This window comes from Oncorhynchus tshawytscha, unplaced genomic scaffold (genome assembly GCF_018296145.1).
Source record: "Oncorhynchus tshawytscha isolate Ot180627B unplaced genomic scaffold, Otsh_v2.0 Un_contig_8142_pilon_pilon, whole genome shotgun sequence".
NCBI lineage: Eukaryota > Metazoa > Chordata > Actinopteri > Salmoniformes > Salmonidae > Oncorhynchus > Oncorhynchus tshawytscha.
In genome coordinates this window covers 402,501-422,267 of record NW_024609817.1, presented here as the reverse complement: position 1 = coordinate 422,267, position 19,767 = coordinate 402,501, and the positions used below count along the sequence as shown (strand labels likewise).

At 44.2% G+C, this 19,767-nt stretch overlaps 2 protein-coding genes across 6 annotated transcripts in view; both read left to right on the top strand.

The window, feature by feature from the left end:
• Nucleotides 1-8,825, top strand: part of bnc1 (basonuclin 1) — a 67,506-nt gene extending 58,681 nt beyond the window's left edge. For all 3 annotated transcript variants that reach the window (XM_042318824.1, XM_042318822.1, XM_042318823.1), the window contains 4 exons: nt 2,945-3,047; nt 3,288-3,523; nt 4,775-6,909; nt 7,242-8,825. In XM_042318824.1, coding sequence (XP_042174758.1) covers nt 2,945-3,047; nt 3,288-3,523; nt 4,775-6,909; nt 7,242-8,040 — 3,273 coding nt within the window. In that variant the 3' untranslated portion in view covers nt 8,041-8,825. The remainder of the gene's footprint in view (nt 1-2,944; nt 3,048-3,287; nt 3,524-4,774; nt 6,910-7,241) is intronic.
• Nucleotides 8,826-18,420: 9,595 nt separating this feature from the next.
• The window catches only part of hdgfl3 (HDGF like 3), a 14,012-nt gene continuing 12,665 nt past the window's right edge, over nt 18,421-19,767 (top strand). For 2 of the 3 annotated variants that reach the window (XM_042318855.1, XM_042318853.1), the window contains exon 1: nt 18,540-19,217. In XM_042318855.1, the coding sequence (XP_042174789.1) occupies nt 19,134-19,217 (84 nt within the window). In that variant the 5' untranslated portion in view covers nt 18,540-19,133. The other variant, XM_042318854.1, reaches the window with a different exon arrangement.

Sequence of the window (19,767 nt, the reverse complement as noted above, 5' to 3'; positions counted from 1 at the left end):
AGAGAGTAAAAGGAGCAGTTTTCTGGGCATGATAGAATAGATTCAAGGCAAACTGTACAGACAAAGGTATGGTAGGATGTGAATACATTGGAGGTAAACCTAGGAATTGTGTGATGATGAGAGAGATATTTTCTCTAGAAACATTTAAACCAGCTGATGTCTCCGCATGTGTGGGTAGTGGAACTAAAGGGTTGGTTAAGCCATATTGAGCAGGGCTAGAGGCTTTACAGTGAAATAAGACAATAATCACTAACCAGAACAGTAATGGACAAGGCATATTGACATTAGGGAGAGGCATGTGTGGCCGAGTGATCATAGGGGTCCAGTGAGTAGTTAGGCTGGCTGGAGACACTGTGATTCAGACAGCTAGCAGGCAGGGGCTAGCAAGTTAGCAGAATTGCCTTAGATGGACGTTGTGATGGAGGCAGTCTGTTATAGCCTCCTCATGCAGTTACGTCTAATAGACCAGTCGCGATGGAGTATTCGGGTTCTGTGTAGCAAAGGGGTTCAGTCCAATTGGCAAAATAGGTATAGTGGCCCAAGAAATTGGCCGATGGATCTCTTTAGCTAACAGTCCAATATGCTCTAGACAGCTAGGGGCCACGGATAGCAGGCTAGCAGATGGGCATTCAGGGGACGTTGCGAATGAGGGGCCTGTTGGGGGGGGGGACAACCCTCAGGCAGATTACGTCGGTAGTCCAGTCGTGATGGAAAAAGAGGGCTTCGTGTACAAAAAGGGGTCCAAGCCAATTGGCAAAATAGATATAGTGGCCCAAGAAGTTGGCCGCTGGACATATTCAGGTAACAGTCCGATATGCTCTAGACTGCTAGCGGGCCGTGGCTAGCAGATGGGCATTCAGGGGACGTCGTGACATAGGAGCCAGTTGAAAACCCCCTCGGGCAGATTCCGTCGGTAGTCCAGTCGTGAAGGAGCTCCGTACGTACCGGCAGTTAAAGGGGTCCGGGCCAATTGGCAAAATAGGTACTGTAGAGTGGCTGATGGACCTCTTCAGCTAGTCAGGAGATGGGCCTAGCATGGGCTAGCTCCAGGCTTCAGGACAGCCAGGAGTAGCCACTCGAATTGCAGGTAGCTAGCTGCGATGATCCAGGTGAAAAGGTTCAGAGCTTGGTTTGAATCACGTTGTGCAAATTGGCTAGCTGATGACCGCTAGCAGTGGTTAGCTGACTACTAGCTAGTAGCAAGTTAGCTGGCTAGCTTCTGTTGGGGGATTCCGGTTCCCGAAGTAAAGAAAAATACTTTAGAAAAAGCAGATCCACACCACATTGGGTGAGGCAGGTTGCTGAAGAGTATTTTGAAGTTGAGGCTTAGAAAAATATAAAAAAGGATATGTGAAGAAAAAGCTATAAAAAGATATATACATGGGACACGACAGGACAAAGATGTCTGACTTCTACGCCATCTTGGATCTATAATGATCCTAGCATGGGGACAACAGGGCAGGCCTGATGTAGATGATCCTAGCATGGGGAGAACAGGGCAGGCCTGATGTAGATGATCCTAGCATGGGGAGAACAGGCCCGCAGCACTGCTGTGTGTGTCTGTGTGTTAGTGTGAGAAGCTTGCCTGATCTCTCTCACATGCACTGCTCATCCCAGGGCAGGGATGATTTATTCACAATGGGAGAACAGATGACTGCAGGCAATCTCTGTTTCTGCAGCTATACATCCAGAAGAGAGAGAGGTGTAAGGCTGTGCATTTATTAATGTACAAAAGATAACTCCCTCCCTGTGAAACAATGTGGATCTGTTTCCCTCAGCTCTAGGTGGGAAGAGAAGCTGTTTCCGTTGGTTGAGGCTGAATGTGTATTTCCCTGTAGAAGTGAATGATAGGTAGTGTTCTCCATGTGATCAATTCAAAATCAAATTTATTTATATAGCCCTTCGTACATCAGCTGATATCTCAAAGTGCTGTACAGAAACCCAGCCTAAAACCCCAAACAGCAAGCAATGCAGGTGTAGAAGCACGGTGGCTAGGAAAAACTCCCTAGAAAGGCAAAAACCTAGGAAGAAACCTAGAGAGGAACCAGGCTTTGTGGGATGGCCAGTCCTCTTCTGGCTGTGCCGGGTGGAGATTATAACAGAACATGGCCAAGATGTTCAAATGTTCATAAATGACCAGCATGGTCGTATAATAATAAGGCAGAAGGCTTATTGAGGCTGAGATCAAACTGCATATTGGTTTCTTCTCCTGGTTAATCTATTGTTATACTTTCCCTTTCTCCTGAGTTCAGCTGTGTTTTATGTCAGTGTTTCTCAACTATCAACTTCTGGTTGAGAAAGAAACCCGAACATTTCTAGTCCAGCACACTTGATTCAACTAACTAAAGGACTTGATGATTAATTGAGTTGTTGAATCAGGTGTGCTAGTGAGGGGCTTGAACAGAAATGTGTGTTGTTAGTGGAACTTGAAAACCGAAGTTGAGTTTTATTTTGTCCTTTGTGGCTCTCTAATGGAACCCAGTGTTACCTTTACTTCCTCCCCTCCCCCAGACCGTAGTCGGGACGGCTCAGGGGAGCCTTCACTTGCTAGCTCCAAGGCCAGAGAAATGTACAGATGCTCTGGGGCAATTCCCACATTTGGGGATCTTATCTGCTGCTAATGACGAGTTAGTCTGGAATTCCACTGAAGTAGTTGACATTTATTAAACTTGTACACTATGTGAGGTAGTCTGAATGACTAAATAAAATAGCAGGCTAATGGAGCAAAAAGAGCGTGGCTCACAGTTCCCCTACATCTCCTCCACACAACAATTGCGTCAAAAACAAAAGTTAACTTACTACGTTACCCACAATGCACTTCAGTGTTTTAAAGCTATACCCCTACTTTACCAACACCAGGCATTCCGATCATTCCATTTGCGAATCCTGCCTCATACGGCTTATAAATGTTTCTGGACCTTCTGAACTTCTGTCTCTCTGCCAGGCGATCTGCTGCACCTTGGTGAACTGTACCTGTGATAGTTTCAAACCTGGGAAACTGAAGAAAAGACTGTGTGAGCACTGCAAGCATGGATGGGTAGCGCACGGTAAGCACAGATTCAATTGTTACTTTACTTAGTGTACATTTCTATCAGGGTGTGGGAATGAGGGTGGGTGGTAGGTGTGTCATTATTCATGTTTGTGTGTGTGGGGGGCTGTTTTCTATATTCATGTCTGTGTGTGTGGGGGGGGCTGTTTTCTATATTCATGTCTGTGTGTGTGTGTGGGTTCGCCTGTGTTTTCTCGACTCACTCCTGTGCGTCCTCCACCCCTCCGTCTTCCTGCAGCTCTGAGCAAGCTGAAGCTGCACCACATGTACCAGGGCAGCCAGGTGGAGATCGTCCACTCTAACGTGGTCTTTGACATCTGCAGCCTGATGCTCTACGGGACCCAGGCAATACCAGTCAGACTAAAGATCCTGCTGGACAGGCTGTTCAGTGTCCTGAAACAAGAGGAGGTCATCCAGATCCTCAACGCATTGGACTGGACCCTACAGGACTACATCCGAGGATACGTCCTACAGGTGGGGGGGGAGGGCCTCTTCTTTTTTACTTTAGGACGAGGAGAGGGGAGAGAAAGGAGGACAGAAGAGAGGAGGAGAGAGAGGAACACAGGAGAGAGGGGGAGAAGCAAAGCATCTCTATAGGAACGCTCCTCTTCTCCTCATCCTCCTCTCTGGAGGTCTCCAGACTGATGGAGGGGAGATTTGTAAATATTATTTAGTTCCACGATTTCCCTCTCAAACTTGAGCTAGGCAGAACCACCCGGCACACAGTCAGTGTCAGCCAACCGCTGCTCACTTCGATTAGTCCGTCATCAACTATTCAGCTTTCTCTCTGCATTTAATGTTAGCTCCTCTAATGGTGAACACAGAGTCAGAATCCTCGACAGGCAGAGCCAAGCGAATGCTGTGTGATGAAATATTGATCATGGTTACTGTATGAAGAGGCCGCGGTCTGACTTTCACAGACACCACAATCCTATGTAATTACTACTGGGCCGGGTGGAGGAACCTCATTCTCCTCTCTCCTTCCTCTCTGATCTCACTCCACCCTGATGTGCGTGTGTGTGTGTGCATGCATGTGCGTGTGTGTGTGTGTGTGTGTGTGTGTGTGTGTGTGTGTGTGTGTGTGTGTGTGTGTGTGTGTGTGTGTGTGTGTGTGTGTGTGTGTGTGTGTGTATTCATTCATTTGTATGTATGTGTGTGCACATGTCCTCTCTGATGCTGATGGATAGAGGGAAAATCCACGTGATTTAAATGAAGAGAAATGACAGGCAAGATGAAAGGCAGCGCTGTAATGAGGGCTCCCTCCTCTCTGCATTAACTTTACAACTGAACCCTTTATTAAGACGCTCTGGGGTGAAGTTCCCCTAAATACAGATCTAGGCTTAACTTCCCCTCCCCCAATCCTCACCTTAGCCATTAGTGGGGAAAATGCTCATTTGACCCAAGATCAGTGTCTAAGGGCAAGTTCACCCTACACCTATTTAGACACAGTCAGTCTGTGTTTTAGATGACCTCATAGCGTCCTTGGTGTGTGAATATACAGGAATAGAGCTTAATACAGATGTATAATGCTAATGATGAAATGCTCTCTCTCTTTCTCTGCATATCAATCCCTTTCTCGCTCTCTCACTCTCTCCCCCCCCTCCCCGCACTCCACCCACCCCCTCTCCTTTCCTTCCTCTCCCCCACACCCTCAACTTTCCGCTTCCTCCCCCACACCCTCCTTTCCTCCCCCTCCCCGCTCCCCCTCCCTCACACCCTCTCCAGGACATATCAGGGAAGGTGTTGGACCGCTGGGCCATCATGACGTTCGAGGAGGAGATTGCTACGCTGCAGCAGTTCCTCCGCTTCGGTGAGACCAAGTCCATTGTGGAGCTGATGGCCCTGCAGGACAAGGAGGGCCAGGCCGTGCTGGTCCCCAGCACACGCACCAACTCAGACATCCGCACCTTCATCGAGCGCAGCACCCCGCGCACTGCCACCACCAACAACGTCCTGACCCCCAAGGTGGAGAAACTGAGCTCGTCCAAAGCGCACCACTTTGAGAACTTTATTAATAGTATGGCGTTTATGCTACCATTTCAATTGTTGGGCTCCGTGCCAGCGCCTCTCCTGGGGTCGCCACTGGGGGCGCTGCAGCAGCAAGGGGGGCAGATGGAGCAGGGGCAGAGACGGGGGGACGAGAACCCCAACGCCCTCCCCCTCCCCGGGCCGCCTCCCACCGAGAGCAGCCTGGTGGGCTCGAGCTCCGCCTCATTCACCTCTGACCTGGACAGGGGTGGAGACAACCCTATGGACGGCCTCTCGGCCACGCCCAAGATGGAGGCTGAGGACTTCCCAACTAGCGACAACTACTCGGACGGCCGCTCCACACCATCCATGATGAACTCTGACTTTACCCAGATGTCCCCGGATAGCAAGCTCCAACACTCCATGGACCGGAACGGGGGAGGCGGGGGAGGAAGTCTCAAGAAGGGGCGTGTGTACTGCAGTGCGTGCGACAAGACCTTCTACGACAAGGGCACGCTGAAAATCCACTACAACGCTGTGCACCTGAAGATCAAGCACAAGTGCACCATCGACGGCTGCAACATGGTGTTCAGCTCGCTGCGCAGCCGCAACCGCCACAGTGCCAACCCCAACCCGCGCCTGCACATGCCCATGAACCGCAACAACCGCGACAAGGACCTGCGAGGCGGCGGGAGCCTTTCGGCCGACGAAGACTCCGAGGCAAGCGACAAACCGCGGTCTGAGTACCCCCACTCATCCATCCCGGTGTCCCTGACCTCGTCCCCCGACAGCCAGAAGTCAGTTGCCAGCTACATGGTGAGTCATGTGGACTCCACCACCAGCAGCACCAAGCTGCACCACAGCAGCTCCTTCCCCAGCATGGGGCACCTGGGCCACGGCATCCTCTTCCCCAACCTGAAGACAGTGCAGCCTGTGCTGCCTTTCTACCGGAGCCTGGTGACCCCTGCCGAGCTGGCCAACAGCCCCGGCCAACACCTCCCCTCCCTCTCCGTCCTCTCCTCCTCGCTTCCCCTCAAACCTACCTCCATCACCGCCCCAGACGCCTGCGGTGCCATCATTGACCCTGTGCCCAAGAAGAAGTCGCGGAAGTCGAGCATGCCCATCAAGATCGAGAAGGAAGCGGTAGAGAGGGAGGGAAGGATGGGGGAGGACAGCGGTTCAGAGGACATGAGCCCTGTACAGGGCAGGGACAAGGAGGAGTGTGAGAGAGGGGTAGGAGGAGGGGGGGATTTGTGTACGAGACAGATGGGTGTAGAGAGGGAGAGGGAAAGAGAGGAGAGAGGAGTCATTCTAGCTGGGGAGAGAGGGGAGAGGGAGGAGGTGAAGCGGCCAAGGTCCCACAGCCCGGAGAGAGATGTGTGTGGAGGCAGGGAACAAGAGGAGGATGAAGAAGAAAAAGAAGAGGGATCCCGGCAGGCAGAGACAGGTATGATCACCTGCGCCTCATCCCCCTATGATGGAAAACTCAACCACAGAGAGAACCACCGCCTCTCTCTGAGCAGAGACCACACAGAGACAGAGGGAGAGGAGGGCGACCAACCAACCTCCCGGCACCAAGACAAGCCGTGCGACGACATGGACCACCGACTGACCAACGGCGGTGTGTTCAGACTAGGCGACAGAGGGAAGGATGAACCAGAGGGCTGTATGGAAGACTACACCAACTCTAGCCTCCTGCAGTCTCGTATGGACTCTGAGGAGGAGCCACTGGACAGGGATGACCTTCCACACCACTGTGAGATCTGCAGCAAGACGTTCAACAACCAGTACAGTGTGAAGATGCACTACCGCAACGTGCACCTGAAGGAGATGCACATGTGCACGGTGGCTGGCTGTAACGCTGCCTTCCCCTCCCGCAGGAGCAGAGACAGGTGAGATAGAACAAACACACATCAGTCAGTTAATAGTCTGTCATTTAGTTGTATAGTCTGTCAGCGATTTACGAAAGGGATTTGTCATTCTCTAGCACAATATAGGATATTTAAGCATACGATGTCAGAGGTTCTGTTGAAGTGTTATGGTTAGTATGTCTTTTCAGATGATCTAATAAAACCACACCAAACTGGCAGCAACCACATATACGTCAGTTACAGACTTATTTAACAGAGATGAATGGTCAATTAAAGATATAATAATTGCTAAAGGTACCTTTTGAAAAAACACCAACTAAGGAACAACCTTTCCTACATTTTGTGTCTTTCAGGCACAGCTCCAACCTCAACCTCCACCACAAGCTGTTGACCAAAGACCTGTACAGCCCATCACCCCGCTCCCTCTACTCCCCAGCCTCCCTCTGCAGGGACAAAGACCCTGTCAGCCTGGACTACCGCCAGGACCTGAGAGACCTCCAGAGGGATAGAGAGCTCCAGAGAGACACAGGCAGCCAGACGTCCGTCATCTTCAGAGGACACAACCGCATGGGCCTGGTCTTCCCCATGAGCAAGATGGCCGACGAAAGGACAGGGGAGAATGCAGGAGAGGAACTGGAAGGAGGAGGAGGGGTGGAGGAGGGGGCAGTACTGGACCTAAGTACGTCATCATCTGTACCTCCTCGTGGGGGTGGCAGCGCCCCTCCCTCCTGGGACTCGGATGGGGCAGGCAGCGAGGAAGGGGAGGGGCTAGAGGAGGAGCCTCTGCCGATGGAGGAGGACAGCGATGGGGAAAGCAGCGACGGGATTGGTCTAGGAGGCCCCGTTGGGGAAGGATTAAGTTTGGGCGGGGACAGGACCCTGGGCTGTGTGGGGGGAGGACAGATGGGGCCGCAGGGGGGCGGAGGTGGCTCACCCATTACCTGCCACGTGTGCCAGAAGGTATACAGCAACAAGGGGACTTTCAGAGCCCACTACAAGACTGTCCACCTGCGCCTGCTGCACAAGTGTAAAGTCCCAGGCTGCGACACCACGTTCTCGTCAGTACGGAGCCGCAATAGACACAGCCAGAACCCCAACCTGCACCGCAACCTGACTGGCAGTGGCGGCGGGACCACTCTAGACCAGGAGTAGGGCCTTGCCCGAGCTTCAGCTTACACAGACCCTGATTCACTCTCACTGTAATCTTTAGTCTTTGTTTATTTGACACCAGAACAGGCTTGCAGGTTAGCACTTTTTGAAAAAAAATCCATTGTTTTTTAGGGGGCAATGTCTGTAGTGAGCTTGGGATTGTGGAATCCAGCTGTATTTTTCTTTGTTATAGCAGATTGTATCTGCTTTTTTTGTGCAAATGTTACAGGACAGTATATCTCCCTGAATGTTGAGTGGATTTCTCCAGGTATATCAAGTTCAGCAACCTGAAATTGTTCTGAGGTACACATGAAGACCTTCTGCATTCCATTCCTTGGACACTCATTTTCAACTAATTATGTTTCCTTTCCCCTGCCAACATTTTTAAATATGTTCTTTTAAATTGATATTTATTGATGGTACATGTAGAAAAACAACCATTTATTTTGGACACGAAATTGACAAGTCATTTTCGCATCATTAATTTTTGTCTTGATTTAAAACACTTAAAAATCATGCATGATCTTTGAAAACATTGTGCATCTCAACCCCTCTCTCTAGCTCTTTTATTTCTATGCACTAATTCTAAATAGTTTGCCTTACAGTCTAGTATAATTTACTCACATCCAGAAACCTGCCAGTTTCTAAATCACATACTGTTCAAGTGACACTTATCTCCAGTCATCAACAGTGGTGGAAAAAGTAAAGATACCTTCATAGAAAATTACTCGAGTAAAAGTGAGTCACCCAGGAAAATACTACTTGAGTAAAAGTACTTGGTTTTAAATATACTTAAATATCAAAAGTAAATGTAAAAGTATAAATAATTTCAAATTCCTTATATTAAGCAAACCAGGGGTCACCATTTGTTTTTAAAATGTACAGATAGCCAGGGGCACACTCCAAAGCTCAGACATAACTTGCAAACTAAGCATTTGTGTTTAGAGAGTCCGCCAGATCAGAGGCAGTAGGGATGACCAGGGATGTTCTCTTGATAAGTGCGTGAATTGGACCATTTTCCTGTCCTGCTAAGCATTCAAAATTGAACAAGTACTTTTGGGTGTCAGGGAAAATGTTTGGAGTAAAAAGTACATTTTTTTTCTTTAGGAATGTAGTGAATTAAAAGTAAAAGTTGTCAAAAATATAAATAGTAAGGTACAGATCCCCCCGAAAAAGAACTACTTAAGTAGTACTTTAAAGTATTTTTACGTAAGTACTTTACACCACTGGTTATCAACTATAACAAGTTAAATATTTTCGGTGTTCTTCTTGGTAGTTATCGTCGACTTTCCCTGTGAGTTTACACGTATCGTTCCAATCAAAAGCGTCTGTGACATTCTAGAAGTGTGGCGTACGTTAGTTTCTTTGGACTGTGGTCTGTAAAGATCTTTGTTAAAAAAAAAAGTTTTCTAAGTATTGTGAACTTGATGGATATAAGTTATTGTTTGATGTTGTATGTGTGGTTCTGTTCCTCTCCTATCGTTGCTGTTTCTGGATGTTGCATTATGCTAGCGTGATAACGTTGACCAAAGATTTCTCAGTCCCGAGGTGCATACGAATCCAACCGCCTCATGCAGTACAGTGTCCCTATTAGGATAGCCTCAGTCTTGGGCCGAGATTGAGGCTGTCCTAATATGGACACCGTATATTTGAGGCTTGCAGTATTAAAACAGCCTTCTCTTGACGCTCTTATCTGAAAATGCATCACAGAAAAGTCAGTATTCAGACTTGGGCTCTTAAAAAGCTATTACAACTCTTGGAAGAAAACATTTATTGGAAGAACTTTTATATATTTTCATGGTCTTTTGTACTAAAATCTGCTCACATCTTGTGCACTAGAGTGGGTGAGGGCATCATTCTAGACAGACAGACGGTCATTGTCTCCAAGAGTTGGATCATATGATATTGTACTGTGAACAAGTCAAACACTGAGAAAAACAAAACCTAACTGAAAGATAAGTAGCCAGGGCCCAATGTCCACACACCCTTCAAAACATATGGTACCTAAATAATTATTGAATTGTATATTTTGTGAATAGAGTCATTTGTAATCTAAAAAAAACAAACACGTATAATGTATCAAATATGCTAATTCTACTAGACTCATTCTGCATCCTAAGAGATGTTTATTGGGAGGAAAAAGATGTCCAAAGTTACGTTCTTGCATTATTTCACAATAGTTTTTTGGTTTAGGTATTCTGCATATACACTAAGTGTACAAACATTAAAAAACCTTCCTAATATTGAGTTTCACCCCCCTCATTTGCCCTCAGCCTCAATCTGTTGGGCATGGACTCTACAAGGTGTCGAAAGCATTCCACATGGATGCTGGCTGATGTTGGCTCTAATACTTACCACAGTTGTGTCAAGTTGGGTGGATGTCCTTCGGGGTGTTGACCCTTCTTGATACACACGGGAAACTGTTGAGCGTGAAAAACCCATCAGCATGGAGTTCTTGACACTCTCAAATCGGTGCGCCTGGCACCTACCACCATACACTGCTCAAAGGCACTTAAATATTTTGTCTCGCCCATTCACCCTCTGAATGGCACACATACACAACCCATGTCTCGAGACAATCGATTGTCTCAAGGCTTAAAAATCCTTCTTTGTCCTGTCTCCTCCCCTTTATCTACACTGATTAAAATGGATTTAACAAGTGACATCAATAAGGGATCATATCTTTCACCTGGATTCACCTGGTCAGTCTGTCATAATGTTTTGTACACTCAGTGTATATTTGACCTTATGTATTTAATTACATTGAGCTAGATAAAATATACATTTCTTTGTGAAGTTGTATGGATTTGTAAAAATAAACCATGTGTTTTTTGATTTAATGTTACAATATTCGTTCCTACTCAATAAAAAGCCATATCTGTTAGCACGCTTTGGTCTCATTTCATATATAATATTTATCTATTTCGTTTTCTTAAAGTAAATACTATCATACGATTAGCCACCTGTAACAAAATATGAATCTGCTTTATACACAATATTTTCAGTGCCAATATCTAGTAATATTAACACAGTTATTACATTGTCTTCTCTTTGTGGTGCTGGGAATTAAAAAACACTACTTCATCCTCAATTATATAAAAGCTACATTTACAGGGTTATTTGTTTTATACATAACTACATAATAGAAATGACTGCATAGTAGAATCATGTTCAGTAGGCAAGAAACAGAAAACGCTTTGAAACGGTACAAATGAAATGAGTGTTCATGTTGGACCTCTTCTGTTTCAAAGCGTTTTCTCCCGTTTTGTGCCCCGTCTATCTCCTAAGGCCTACTAGTGTTCCATACCAGGTAGAACACTGAATGTGCCCCAAATAGCATTCTTTTCCCTACATAGTGCACTACTTTGAGCAGAGCCCTATGGGTCCTGGTCAAAAGTAGTGCACTATATAGGGAATAGTGTGACATTTGGGACATAATGGCACCTTTTTTTGTTCTTAACTGACTTGCCTAGTTAAATAAAAGGTCAAATAAAAAAATTATCACTGTTGTGAGGTCACCGTGCAGTGTGTTGTTATTGATTGAGGGGTCTTCACTAGTTACCACAGCCACAAAGTCTTAAACCACGCCTATTTCTACAATTGATCTTCTTAAAATGGGATTTTTAACCTAACCTTAACTCGGGGTGGCAGGTAGCCATTGTCAGAGGCTGTAGACAGAAATGGACCAGCGATGGTAGGAGTAGTTCTGGTGGTAGGAGTAATAGTTCTGGTGGTAGGAATGGTTCTGATGGTAGGAGTAGTTCAGGTGGTAGGAATGGTTCTGATGGTAGGAGTAGTTCTTGCGGTAGGAGTATTTAAGATGGTAGGAGTAGTTCTGATGGTAGGAATAGTGCTGATTGTAGGAGTAGTTCCGGTGGTAGGAGTAGTTCTGGTGGTAGGAGTAGTTAGTTCTGGTGAGTAGTTCTGGTGGTAGGTGTAGTTTAGGTGGTAGGAGTAGTTCTGGTGAGTAGTTCTGATTGTAGGAGTAGTTCCGGTGGTAGGAGTAGTGCTGGTGGTAGGAGTAGTTAGTTCTGGTGAGTAGTTCTGGTGGTAGGCGTAGTTTAGGTGGTAGGAGTAGTTCTGGTGAATAGTTCTGATTGTAGGAGTAGTTCTGGTGATAGGAGTAGTTCTGATTGTAGGAGTAGTTCTGGTGGTAGGAGTAGTTATGGTGGTAGGAGTAGTTATGGTGGTAGGAGTAGTTCTGGTGGTAGGAGTAGTTAGTTCTGGTGATTAGTTCTGGTGGTAGGCCTAGTTTAGGTGGTAGGAGTAGTTCTGGTGAGTAGTTCTGATTGTAGGAGTAGTTCTGGTGGTAGGAGTAGTTCTGATTGTAGGAATAGTTCTGGTGGTAGGAGTAGTTATGGTGGTAGGAGTAGTTCCGGTACGTCCACACCCCCAGGTGAGGAGGATGAATCTGTTGCGCAACGAAACAAAGTGTACGTTAAAACTAATGCTGCAAAACAGAGGATGAAAGCGCTGATTGCGTAACTTTTCATTTTCAGTCAACCCACAGCTTCCATTTACATGTTTTACACAGAGCTGGCCATTACCACTTGGCTGCTGCTGAAAAGCCCAGTTCCGACAAGTGCCTCGATCCTTTATTGCTGGTGTGGGAATGTAGTACCACTCAAAGGGGGTGCGACGGTTATTTCCGTCCCCTCAGTGCACTGTATGTAGGCGACACTAACCATAGAAAACCTTGTAGGAGGTGGATCACTTGTTCATTTCAATCCACACACTGTTCACAGCAGAATTTAAACATTTGTATCCAACTTGTTAAGTGGTGATGGAGTAATATTTGTTGGCTACATAGCCTGAGGAGGAATCTTTGTTTCTGGTATCCTGTGTTCCCAACTGGTGGGATGTAACCCACTGGTGGATCGCAGCCAATTCCTACTGAGTCGCAACCGAAGGTTAGGCGGTATAGCTAGAAACATTGTTCTGTTTATCTTGAGGTTGGAATGAAAATTGTGCATCAGCTTCAGGTGATGAATCATGGCACAAAATAAGTTTAGGAACAACTGCAGCAGAAACCATATCCACAAAGAGAAGTATGTTCCCAAATAATGATTTATTAGAAGAAAAAAGGTTAATGGTATGCATGACTGACAACTACAGATAACTGTTGTTTACCAAATCAACATATTTTTTTCTATATTAGATTCATAGGAGGTTGGTGGCACCTTAATTGGGGAGGACAGGCTTGTGGTAATGGCTGGAGCGGAATAAGTGGAAAGGTATCAAATACATCACGTGGTTTCTATGTTCCGGACAGTATTATGAGCCGTTGTTCAGCAGCCTCCTGTGATTAGATTCTAGTCTTCTCCCTTCTCTCTTCAGCTCTATAGCCTACTACACCACTATGAGTCCAACCACTGTAACAACAGACCCTCATGAGCACTGCTGCTGCTTTTGAGCCTCACATGTTCCAGAGAGGGGGGATTTTCTGGGGGCACTGACATTAGATCCCACCTCACAGTCTTGGGCTATGGAGGAGTGCAGGGAGAAGGGGAGACGGGAGGTGGAGGAGGGATGGGAGAGTGGGAGGAGGGCAGGGAGAGGGGGAGAAAGGAGGAGGGTGAGGCAGAGGGTAAAATTGATTGTCCACAGGGGCTTGGGAAGCTGTTGAATATGAGGGGTATTACCGCCCCGGCACTGCAGCCAGATGGACAGCAGATGACTTTTGTTCCGACTAATACTCTAGTCTGGGGAGGCGTGGGGAGACAGGAAGAAGGAACATTTTGGAGTGCTGGACAACTTACATCACCCACTCTGTCTCAGGGATAGCACCATATTCTCTGTCCTCTAGTCAAGGCCTACAGCAGAACAGTGAGAGTAAAAAGACAGCAATTCAATGTCAGACATTGATAGTGTTTTTAGATAAGGGATTCTAAAACTTGTGTATTAGGAGTAAGTAGGCCAATTTTGTATGTAGGAAATAAAAACATGTAATGCCAAAAAAAAAAATGAATGTAACCTTTTTAGTATATTTGAAAGGGGTAGGGGGTAAAAAACATGGCACATTTTGACCACTAAAAACACCGTTTGAGATATTTCCACACTATGAGATTGAAATAATACTGTGAAATTTTGAAAATTATGAAAATTCCCTGGTAGTGTAAGAGCTGTTTGAAAAGACCGCCTGAAATGTCAGCATGTTTTGGTGGGATGGTGTTTTGACCTGCCTGGTGACATCACCAGGTGGTAAATTAGTTAATAGACCAGCAATGAAGAGAGTTCCAAACATCTCTGCCAATAACAGATCGTTTTCAGTTTTCCCCTCCCCAGTCAGACCACTCCCAGACAGTCCTAGCTAAATTCTTGCTTGGGAAATTGCTCTTTCCTAAGAAGCTATTTTTGTTTATTTTTTAAATCATTTTAATTGAAGACAATCAGAGTAAGGTACTTAATTGTTACCCAGAAATGATTTGATATTGACCTTTAACAACTCCATAAGGTTTAGCACCAACCTAGTTTGAATTGCAAATTGTGGATGAACAGCAACCCCACTTCCCACCCTTCCCAGTTTGCCAGTTATGCACTAATATGTATAAAAGGGGGTATAGCTTCGAAAAACAAAACAAATAACGATCTGTTTGAATAGAGGTCATATAGTAAAAACCTTTTTTTAAAGTAAAATACTGTCTTCTTTGTGAAAATGGCTTTACAATGATAATCACCAAATGACATGATGTTCTATTATTTTTTATAATGACAACCCTTATCAGACTGTCACTATAGAGGTACTATAATTCTCTGTATTATTATGTAACAACACCTGATCCAAAGGATCCAAATGTTAACACGTATTTTGAGGAAAATCATTTTGAACCCAAATAGATTAAAACACCTTTGAAGTTATTTTTTTCTTTTTATCTTTTATTATTTTCACTTTCCAGTATGATAACCTTAACCAGTTTATAGCCTACCAAGAGCTTCCCAAAATACTGGACTAATTTAAGTCTTCATATATGTACCATACACAACATGGAACAAAATATTTGATTAAATCATCAAGTATAAACCATGAAAAAAAATATTGAACGTGGTATACCGTACATGTGTGAGGCTTAATGTGATAACTATACTGAACAAAAATATAAACGCAACATGTAAAGAGTTGCTCCCATGTATCATGAGCTGAAATAAAAGACTCCAGAAATGTTCCATATGCACAAAAATATTATTTCTCTATATTTTTGTGCACAAATTTGTTTACATCCCTGTTAGTGAGCATTTCTCCTTCACCAAGATAATCCATCCACCTGACAGGTGTGGCGTATCAAGAAAGCTGATTAAACAGCATGATCGTCTGAGACAGCTGATGAATCTGAGGAGTATTTCTGTCTGTAATAAAGCCCTTTTGTGGGGAAGAACTCATTCTGACTGGCTGGGCCCCTACCCAGTCATGTGAAATTCATAGATTAGGGCCTAATGAATTGATTTATGAACGGTTACTCTGTAAAATTGTGGAAATTGTTGCATGTTGTGTAAATATTTGGAGCTGTTTTCACAGTCATAGTTTACACCTAGTTTATGGACTAAACAACACTTCCAGGGTTGGTCCAGGATTATGCCAGAGAGGAAGAGGAGACATGAGAGGTTTTACTCTTCCCAAAATCTGTCCACGAAAAATAAACCCACAAAATGAGACATTTTTGTATGTGGGGTCAATGAGAGAGTGCCGAATTTGGTTAAAAGAACATATAATATTTTTAGCTATATATATTTAGCTATGTATGGCTTATTTGATCGAATATACGTTTTGTTATGGTTAGGTTGTTACGAGGAAAGCACTGATATAAGTTGACGCACGTGGCATTTCGGCAACTTTAAGAAAAACAACTTTATATCAGAATTGTGCCTGTTGTCATAGAGATAGATAGAGGACTCGTCATTGATATAACTTGTTTTAACATGGACATTGCCATTGAGGGCTTCGACCATTCTGAATTAGTCAAATGGGTGGGGATTCCTATGAGTTGGGCGCTATCAGCAAATGAAGAAGAAGAAAAGTGAGTACTATAAAATGAAGACAACCCATTCTTTCACAGACGCTATAATGGCACAGATACAAAGATGAGTCCTCTATCTCTCAATTCAATTCAAGGGGCTTTATTGGCATGGGAAACATATGTTAACATTGCCAAAGCAAGTGAAGTAGATCATATACACAAGTGAAATAAACAATAAAAATTAACAGTAAACATTACACTCACAGAAGTTACAAAAGAATAAAGACATTACAAATGTCATATTAAATAAATAAATAAATATAAATATATATATATATATATATATATATATATACACAGTGTTGTAACGATGTACAAATGGTTAAAGTACAAAAGGGAAAATAAATAAGCATAAATATGGGTTGTATTTACAATGGTGTTTGTTCTTCACTGGTTGACCTTTTCTTGAGGCAACAGGTCACAAATATTGCTGCTGTAATGGCACACTGTGGTATTTCACCCAGTAGATATGGGAGTTTATCAAAATCGGGTTTGTTTTTGAATTCTTTGTGGATCTGTGTAATCTGAGAGAAATATGTGTCTCTAATATGGCCATTCATTGGGCAGGAGGTTAGGAAGTGCAGCTCAGTTTCCTCTAGCTCTATTGACTGTATCACGTATCTGCCCTCTCATTGGCTAGAATGGTCCCACCAGATCTCGCCTCCTGCCTTCCATATTTGAGGATATGTATTTACATTGTTAGAATGGTCAATCAACTATCTTGTCAATATAATAGACAATCTTTGACTGTGCTTAGTCTGTGTCCGGGAACCGCGCCGTTATCATTTGGGCGGCGTTCAGTACAAAAAAACGGAGTGCAACGTTCAATTAAACGGAAACGTTACTGTTCTGTATGGCCAGTTAAAAAACTGGAGTGGTTGGGTTGTGGGTTCAAAATGCATCGCTGCCCTTTAAATAGGCATACGTCACTCAGTGTTTCCAGCCACACTCCGATACACCCACCAAACTGATTAAATATACCTCAACGTCTGTTCAAGACAGTTGACCAACGTTTTGGGGAAACGTGTCGTTCAGTACAAACCGTCACGCAACGTAGTAAATGTTGAATCGAACTGAAACACTCCTGGAAACTGCCCTGGCTGTCCATGAGGGTTTGGTTCTCTGGCATTGCTTAGGTTTTACTACCATCTGCTGGTTGAAACATATATGCACATGATTCAGATTTTCCTCTTGAGTTTGAACATGAATGTATGTGACCTTGGATTGTAGTGAACATCTTTCGATGAGTGTGACTTCCTCTCTTAATCTTTATATGGCTAGATGTACATGTCCCTTCCCCATTAAACACAACATATGTGGACATATGTTATAGTTCATTGTAAACTCTACATATGAACCCTTTTCTTTATAACACTTAAACCATTCAGAATAGGCCTAAATCCGAAGCACAACATATGCTTTAACCAAAAACCCAACATAAACACAGGATCATATTCATCTGGAATAAAACAAATAAAAACAGGCCCCTGAATCAGATAAATGCAATCAATATCTGTTAAAAGAGGCTATACAGAAGTTGCTGGCTAAATGTGAACCTTCAATTTTGGCTTTAGTATTGTCTGCATGGTTCATTAACTCATCAAATCTGAATATTTATGCTAACAGTAGAGCCCCACAGAGGAGATGTCCTAATACCCATAAAGCATAGCGGTCAAACAGGGAAATGGATTCAATCGTTTTTCCACCATTCATTTTTTCCATAGGGGATGTTAGAAACACTTAAAATAAGGGTTGTGTTTTGTGTAGGCTTACCCAGGCGTGACATTTTGATATCCATGTAAATCTCTCTCGGACAAGGTGACTTTTATCAATATATTTATTCGGCTCTGTTTCCTCTCAGATTTGAACATGCTAATTAGCATCAAAGTAGACATCATGCAAGATTACAAATCCCTGCAAACTCCTGCACGTCATCTCGAGCTGACACCTTTGCTAACAGGTATTGTGTCAATTTAAAACTTGCACAAGACAGTTCAAAGAATTGTCCATTTAAAGAAATGTAGCTAAATGATTCATTACTACACTTAGCTAACATTAGATAGTTAATCCCGAGATTCGTACCTTTACCTTGGTTCGGCAGTCTTGTCCAGATTATCATGGCATTTGTAGTTCTTTATGATAGCCACATTAGCAGCTAATTAGCATTTTATTTTGGGTGGGTAAATACAGGCAAACATATTGATAAAAGTCACCTTGTACTAGAGATTTACACAGCTCTTATTTTAAGTGTTTCTAAATACCCCCAAGGGAAAAAGAAATGGTGGGAAAATTTTGGGAGCCATTTCCCTGTTTGACCGCTAGGTTTTATGGGTATTATGACTCATACTGTGGCACTCTATATACTGTAGTTTATGCTCATGTACATGGGAAGGTGTGCCCCTTTCTATCCAATGAGATAATCTGGGCTCCCCCAGAAGCAAAAGTTCCTTACAGACTCTTTAATCGCGGTGTTCTTTGCACAAGGTAGTATATTGCTGCATATACTTTGGCAGTACTAGGGTTAGTTTGACACCTATGGCACTGGCAGACCTATTTTCTGCCATCATTTATTTAGCATATTTAAGTAGCCTGCAGGCTACTCAAAATGTAGGCTGTAATTGAAAACAATACTGCATTTTAAATTGTGCCTCTGCAAGGACAGGCAAGAAATTGGTTATGTAGCCTAGGAATTACCCATATTTTCTGTCTCTATTTGAGGAGTAGCCTAATTTTGGTGAGAGTCCATGTTCTCCATGCCGCTGTCCTTTTTAAATTAATACATCCACTATTGAGGACGTTTTTTAAATTATTATTATTATTAACACTCTCTAAGGACTACAGTGACAGCTTCTCGACGTTGGGATTTAGGTTTTGTACCTGTATTCTTGCGCTGATCTACACATTTTCGTGCATGAGGCACCGTTTCCAGGCCTTATCCTTTGCTTTAATTATTTATTTACGTGTAAACTGCGGTCTTGCTATCAAAACATTGATGGTCGATAATCCCCATCTCTGTTGTGGGCCGAACTAAAACACCTTAATTTATTTTCATCTCAAATTGGAGTAGGCTGGCACACAGTCATTATGGCTCGTCCACGGCCGCGGGAGTACAAGGCAGGAGATTTGGTTTTTGCGAAGATGAAGGGATACCCACACTGGCCAGCGAGGGTGAGTAGGTGATGCAGCCGAGCTGAAAAGCAGGGAGGCGGGGTTGCCTGAGACAATACCGCCGATGCTTTGGGATATATGCGATGGGCTCTTACCGCCACCTTCTTCACCATGCGTGTTTGTCTTTCGCAGCTTAGTTCACAGTGTACCTACCTACCTTCATCACATATTCAGCTATTGCGGATCGCTATTTTGATACGCTGCAAACCACAATAACCAGTCATTCTTATGTTTACCATTCTTTACATTTTCCCTGTGTTTCCCAGTCAGGAAATGAGGGCGCTATTGAATGGTGTGCTACTACGTCTGTTTTTGAATCCGTCTCTTCCTTACGCACTGTTTTTACTTTTCATTTCCCACATTCCACAAATTCACTTGAATGCAAAGCGGTTGTAATTGTATCGACCTACAGAGTAATTAGCTACTGTAGCAGCGATTTGGTATAGCCTACTAGAGCTAGCCTTTATAGTCAGTCAGACTTGACCTGAGGTAACCGGGTGACGTGAGCCCTTTCCAACAACAATGTTACATTGTAAGCGTTCTGATTACA